The sequence below is a fragment of the Borostomias antarcticus genome (assembly GCF_949987555.1).
Source record: "Borostomias antarcticus genome assembly, chromosome: 6".
NCBI classification, from domain to species: Eukaryota; Metazoa; Chordata; class Actinopteri; order Stomiiformes; family Stomiidae; genus Borostomias; species Borostomias antarcticus.
In genome coordinates, this window is record NC_140239.1 from 28,610,768 (window position 1) to 28,617,598 (window position 6,831).

The 6,831-nt window shown below is 45.9% G+C and overlaps 1 protein-coding gene across 1 annotated transcript in view; it reads left to right on the plus strand.

Annotated features, from left to right (window-relative positions):
• Positions 1 to 379: 379 nt before the first annotated feature.
• The window catches only part of kif26aa (kinesin family member 26Aa), a gene marked incomplete at both ends in the record, with an annotated part of 98,675 nt that continues 92,223 nt past the window's right edge, over positions 380 to 6,831 (plus strand). The window contains 3 exons of the mRNA XM_084439574.1: positions 380 to 439; positions 793 to 810; positions 927 to 1,175. Coding sequence (XP_084295700.1) covers positions 380 to 439; positions 793 to 810; positions 927 to 1,175 — 327 coding nt within the window. The remainder of the gene's footprint in view (positions 440 to 792; positions 811 to 926; positions 1,176 to 6,831) is intronic.

Genomic DNA, 6,831 nt, shown 5'->3' on the forward strand with positions numbered 1-6,831 from the left:
ATTTGCGTTAGGCTACTGTGTCCAGACTGCTCTCTCCTGCAGATGGACTGCCACGACTGAGCAGCCAATCCACACAATTGCGCTAACTTTTCCACTGCAAAGTTATGAAGCGAGTTGACAGAGAGGAGAGCTCCACCCCACGACTATTCATCACATCATTTCCACCAAGTTGAATTCATAACTTCACTCTTCTCTCAGTCCACTGTAGACGACAGGAGATGAACTGGACGAATGTCTGCATTTTTATCTGCATTATTCTCTTCATTGTCCTGTGAATTTTTACCAATTTAAGTGGTCAAATAGCCACACTTAGGCATCAATGAGGTCTGTTATAGTAGCTAAAGTTGGTTGTGTGTTCGTTTGAGATAAGTGGAAAAATATGTATTCACAATACTGGAATACGGCACGAGGACGCAAGCCAGACTACAGGAGGTACACGGTGAGCTCCAGTTAATGGATTTGGTTGCGAGTGGTTGCGAATGATGATTTGAAAATAGGCTACTATATGCAGGAATGTACACCTACCCACTGAGCAAAGACACATCTAAAAGACGTCTTTTATATGTCTTTTTCGGACGTCCAAAGACATCCAATTAGGAGCCAGAATGAAAGTTTTTTTTAGACGTTCAGATATTGAACCTGTTCTGCACGTCCAGAGACGTCTTAGAGGGGTCCAAGCCAGACGTTTGAATATTAAGGGGTCCAGCAGACGTACAAATGGGGTTCTGGACCTACGGACGTTATTAAGACATGATCTGAATGTCTCCCTGACGTTGCGTGTTTGCTGGGTAGATGCAACACATGGCGCAGGTGCACATTACACACATTCCAAATATTAGACTAAAACTACGACGCGTGTACGAAATAGTCCTGTAAACACCCTCCCTTGGCTTGAATCACTTTCCAATTCTTCCCTCTCTGTAAAGGTTGTAGAGGGAGACACCCCAGTTGCGCTGGGTTGCAATCCCAGGAAGAGACTTCACTCGGAGCCGACAGGGGATGTCGAATGCGGGGGGCGCCCAAACCCGGAGGGCGCCGGGTCAGTATCCGTGACGGAGCCAAATCGCTATGGGAAAACGGCCAACGACGATGGGACTTTGTGCCAACGATGTGAAATCATCGCCTCGGAGCTGAACAGGCAAGCGCTTGCCCTGGCCAACCCCATATCATTAAAGGTTTGTACAAAGGGCACTAACCATTACAATAATTGCCTAGGCTGTCCAACGTACCAACCGGGCGTATTGTGCAAATGCAATATAAAATGTCCATCTCCTTGAATTGATGACAAAACCACAGTAGTTCAAGGAAGTGAAGGGTGTTAATTGTGGATGGCTGAAACCCTGTGAGCATGATACTCACTCTTTTGGTCTAAATACGTTTGGGCCGTTGGTCTGTTTTTGTACTTTGAAGTGAGAAAACAGCATGGGACGCAGCGGTGGCCTGTTATTCCAACGGCTCATTAGCTGTCTTGCCTCATACAGAGTGTGATATTAAAGGCTTTCGGTGGCTTTTGACACTGAGGTCCTTTGGCAGGTTTTTAGATTCGATTTAGATGAATCCTCAGAGAACCCCCAGTGCTTGTGGAGTGGCTGGCCACAGTGACAGATCTCTCTCCTCCCATCTCTTCAAGAGAAAGAGTAGAACTATGTTCTATGTAGCCTACTCTGTAGCCTTAATACTGTGGATCTCTCTCTCACTCTCTCTCCCTCTGTCTCACACTCACTCTCTCTCTCCCTCCCTCTCTCTCTCTCTCTCTCTCTCTCTCCCTCTCTCTCTCTCTTTCTCTCCCTCTCTCTCTCTCTCTCTCTCTCTCTCACACACACACACACTCTCTCACACTCTCTCTCACTCTCTCACACTCACTCTCTCTCACTCTCGCTCTCTCACTCTCACACTCTCACACTCACTCTCTCACACTCACTCACTCTCTCTACCTATCTCTCTCTCCCTCTCTCTCTCTCTCTCTCTCTCTCTCTCTCTCTCTCTCACTCTCTCTCTCACTCTCTCTCACTCTCTCTCTCACACTCACTCTCTCTCACACACTCTTTCACACTCACTCTCTCTCTCACTCACTCTCTCACTCACTCTCTCTCTCCCTTTCTCTCTCTCTCTCTCACACACACACACACTCTCTCTCACACTCTCTCTCTCTCACTCTCACTCTCTCTCACACTCACTCTCTCTCACTCTCGCTCTCTCACTCTCTCTCTCACACTCAATCTCTCTCCCTCTCTCTCTCTCTCTCTCTCACACACACACACACTCACTCTCCCTCTCTCACTCACTCACTCTCTATCACACTCACTCTCACTCTCGCTCTCTCCCTCTCTCTCTCACACTCACTCTCTATCTCTCTCTCCCTCTCTCTCCCTCTGTGGGTAAAGAAAGAGACCAATAGATGGTTGTTCTCCCTGACTTGTTTACAGTAACATAAAATTAGAAATGGATTCCTTGTTTAGAACATTTCATATAGGGAACCCAGTGGCTTATGCACTACCGAGCAAACTATCCAACCTGCTCCCTGTCCTTACTGCCTCTTCTCTCCGTTACAACGCTCAAACCATCTCCTCTTTTTTTTCTTACAATGTACTACACGCTCGCTACATGCTTTTAACATGCGAATCTGCTCCTTCAGCAGTTAGTTATTTGCCAACCAGGGAAAGGTGACCTAGTCAGCAAGCACTTTATGATCTCATCATCATGAGCGATGGCTTTCATTGGATCCCCCCGTCAGCGAAGCAGGAAGTGCTGAGGCTCAGAAATGGAGTCAGTCATGCCCATTATTATTACCAAGGGTATCAAGATAACATTGATAAAAAACCACCCTCTTATGTCTAGGCCATTGAAGGGTTAAATCGAAAGATGTTTTAGTTTTTTTCGGAGAAAAGAAAAAGAGAGAAGAGATTCAAATCCAAGTTGAATTTCCGAAGAGTGAATTTGATGGATGGGTAGTGATATTAGATCAAAGTATTTCTTGGCCATTCTCCCGTGTTTGTTTTGAAGTATTACTTTGCGATAAAGAACGTAGATATCCATTTTTCCACTCATTTTATCTGTGAGATGGGCTTACCAGTCCAAAGAGCCACATCTGAAAGTGGTCCAATCTTCAGCTCATGCTGTGTGGGTGAGTGACTTCTTCCCTCACCAGATAGGGGTTGTCACACATGAGTTGTGGTATAGGGGCACCTATCATGTCAGTCCAGGTTCTGAGGGTCACCACCCCCTCTGTACTCTGGATAGTTAAGTCTGGCTCAGAGTCTATAGAGGCAAGCCCAACCAAGTGAAGTCCCCAAGTAGTGGGGATGGGGGCTTAGGATGCCTGACATACTGTAGGTTCCGGCTTATCAATCAATCAATCAATCAAAGCTTTATTTGTATAGCGCATTTCATACCCAGAGGCAACACAATGCGCTTTACAGAGAACAAGGGAGGTGGGCATACGACCCACTCTCTACATATTCCAGAGGGAAGAAAAAAAACAGTAATCACCCGGGGGCCAGATAAGTGAGCTGTAAAAATTCTTCCCTGACCCCTCTCAACAAGGCGATCGAACAAGCTCCAGGAGTATGTTTGTCTACCGGTTAAGAATATTTATAAAGCAATACATTACATTAAATTACATTTCAGAGTAAGAGAGGCTAAAAAAGCAACATAGGAAAGAGGACTTTCTACGCACATGCTACGACATCCACAGCAGACACGGGGGTATCTATTGGACTCAGGGTGGTCTGCTGGTGACAGTGGGGCATCCACTGGACCTGGTTAGAAGATAGGAGGGAGAGAGAGAGGCACTAGGGAGAGGGAAGGCAGAACAGGGTTAGTAGCACATAGAGCCATACAGACCACACAGATATTGAAACAGGCAACCTGGGGCAAGCTCCTGGAATATATTTGTCTAATGGCTAAGAACATTTAAATAACAATAAATTACATTAAATTAATTTTTCAGAGCAAGAAAGGCTAAGAGCATCAGGTCCAGGCCTAAGCCGGATGTCGACTGATGTGTGTCTGTGTGTACATGTGTGTGTGTGTCTTATCGTCTGCTTTCCTTTATGACACCTGGAAATCGTTTTTTAAAGGGGCAGTTCACGGCCAAATAAAACGTTGGGTGATGAATAATCTGAGAACCCAGTTCAAGTTCTCACTTCTGACTGCGGCAAAAACAGCTGCGAAAAAAAACCTCGATATTCGTGGACACCAATGAGAAGACTCTTGGATTTTATGCGCACGAGGGTGATTGGCCCGTGCAGATAGTGGGCTGTGCAGGGAGGCTGATTTGGCCTCTGATTGGTCACTGAGCGCAGCTTTCCACATTTCTAGTCCTGCACTCGTGCGAGCTGTCGACATATTTGGCACATAAAGTGCGATTTTGGCTACTTGGACTTTCCTCCACATTAACTCACTTCACAGAGTCGGCTAGCAACACTTTTCTTCTTTAATGGGGTTGACATTTTTAATGTAGTCTGGACTATACGCTCCTGATGACATTATGTTCAAATGCAGCTGAATTTGAAAGGTACAGTAGGCTCTGGCTCCGCCCCTTTGCTCATGTTATGTAGCGTTTTATTCCAGAATAGGTGATGAGGGGAAAGGTTTCCCATTCCAGACTATTAGTTCACATTTCTGTGGCATTTGTGTGTCAGTCTATCTGAAGTTGGCAGGAGCCACTGTGAATAGTGGATTGGCGTCTGGATATTATTTCACCCTCACTTGGCTCTTGTGTTGCATTTTGTCACCTTACCTCCCGACAGGTCTAGGTCCAACTGCGTCCATAGGCATTTTTGGTGTGCGACAGTCAATAATGACCCTTGGAAAATCGAAAATAAACTCAACAGCTCAAGACCCTTCACATTTTTCGAATTGGGTCTGGCGAAGCCAGGCTAGAGAGCTAGACCGTTAGAGTGCAGCAGCCAGTGACCCAATCATCAACCATTTTGTCAACCCCCTCAAGAATCAGGGTGAAGTTAATGTAGAAGGAACGGAGACTCTGAGGGGCCAAACTCCATCACTGAGCTGTAAATGGGGCTGGGGTGGCAGAGCTGTCTTCAGTCTGATCACTTTCCTTTGGAGTAGAGAGGGACAAAGTGACCAGATTGGGGTGTTAAATTGAAAACTGTTCTAATGTGTGTGTGTGTACGCAGCACAGTGCCTGTGTGGGTATGTGTGTGTGGGTGTGTCTAAATATCTGTCAGTGTGTGGAATGTCAATGTGTGTTGGTTGTAGCCCTATTGGGTTTCCTTGTTAGGTGAGGTTGTTTTGGGGCCTATTTGATAACAACGCCAGATAAGGGGCTATGGATGGAGGGGCGAGTGATTACACTGGTGGAGGGGGTACCAGCGTGACCAGCATGCCAAGGCACAGGCAGACGGGGAGACAGGTCTTGGCATCCACATCGGCGGTACTCTAACTCTGACACAAATTAGTTCAGCCTCCTCCAGCAAAGTCTGCAGTTACTCAAGAGCTGTGTATGTGTACTGTGTCTGTGTGTGTGTGTGTGTGTGTGTGTGTGTGTGCGCGTTCTGCTTCTACTATTGTGGGAAGGGTGAGCAAAAATCGATCTTAAACATCAGAGCAGCGAACTGACCTTTACAAAGGTACTGAGGCAAAAGTTAATGTGAGTCTCTATATGAATATGATCGTGCATAGTATTATTTTAGTGTTGAGTGTACATGTGAATGCCTGGATGGGTGTGTTTATCCTTTGCTCAACATTCTGTAGGTTCCCGTCTGGACAGTAGCTATCGTCCCTGTAATGAAAGGTTAGAAGGAGCTCAAACACACTCTCATTAGAACCAACACATCTAGAGACCTCGTTACGTTTCCCCCAAACCCAAGCGCGGCAGCAAAGTTCACGGTGCATCTCCACAACACAGTAGAGTCAAAGAATTCTGTCTCTGTGGCTAATTGCTGTTCGTTACCTCAGAATCAACCTCAGGCATTGTGCTGTAGAGAAAGAAAGGTCAACGAGGACCAACGAAACGAGAGATTTTCCCACTCAAGGTGGCTATGGCAGTTGCTATGACTAGAGTTTTGTTTCACACTCATTCTATCAGAGGTTTTTACTGGTGTCCAGAGTGGGAAGGTCTTCCACACCACAGTGTGTGAATGTTTCCTCGAAAACCGACACTTTGATGGATGTGAAAATCATCTTCGCCTTCTGCATAATGCACAGATATTGACTGAGTTCTAGCTCAGATATTTATGAGCTTTCCGTAGATGTTGATTGGCTGCTTTCCTCTCAGGTTTCTCCCTATGTATTACATGACAAGCCTCGGACGTGTCACGCTTAACCCCCGATCGTCCATGACATCCCCGATGTTCGAAACACCATCTTCATGTGGGGAGTCCATGTAGCATTTAGCAGTTTTCCTAGACCGTTTTGATAGAAGCTTTGCTAAGTAGATTCCAGTGGTGCGGAGCGTGTTACATGCTAGTGACAAGTGACAAGCAGTCTTTAGCTACACGTTGACCTTTGACCTTAGCCCCCAGGCTTTAGGGAATTAGCTTGTCTATAAGATCATCCATTGTGGGCCTTGAGCCGGGCGTACTGCCTTAGGGGAGTAGGGGGTAGGGGGTAATGTGTGAGGTTCTACTGGTAGAGTATTGATACATTAGTATCACATGGTGTGATGTCACCTGTCATACTGTAGATGTATTGATGGTGAACGATATGTCAACCAACTGTATGTGAGAAGGCATGGAAAGGCTACCATGTCTTAATGGTTTGGACTTTACCCAAAATCTCTTTGGCAAGAATGGAAGCAGTTGTTCAAGTTCTGTTGTAGCTTCAAAAGGAGTTCTCACCAGATTCAGTGAGAAAATATGAGAAATA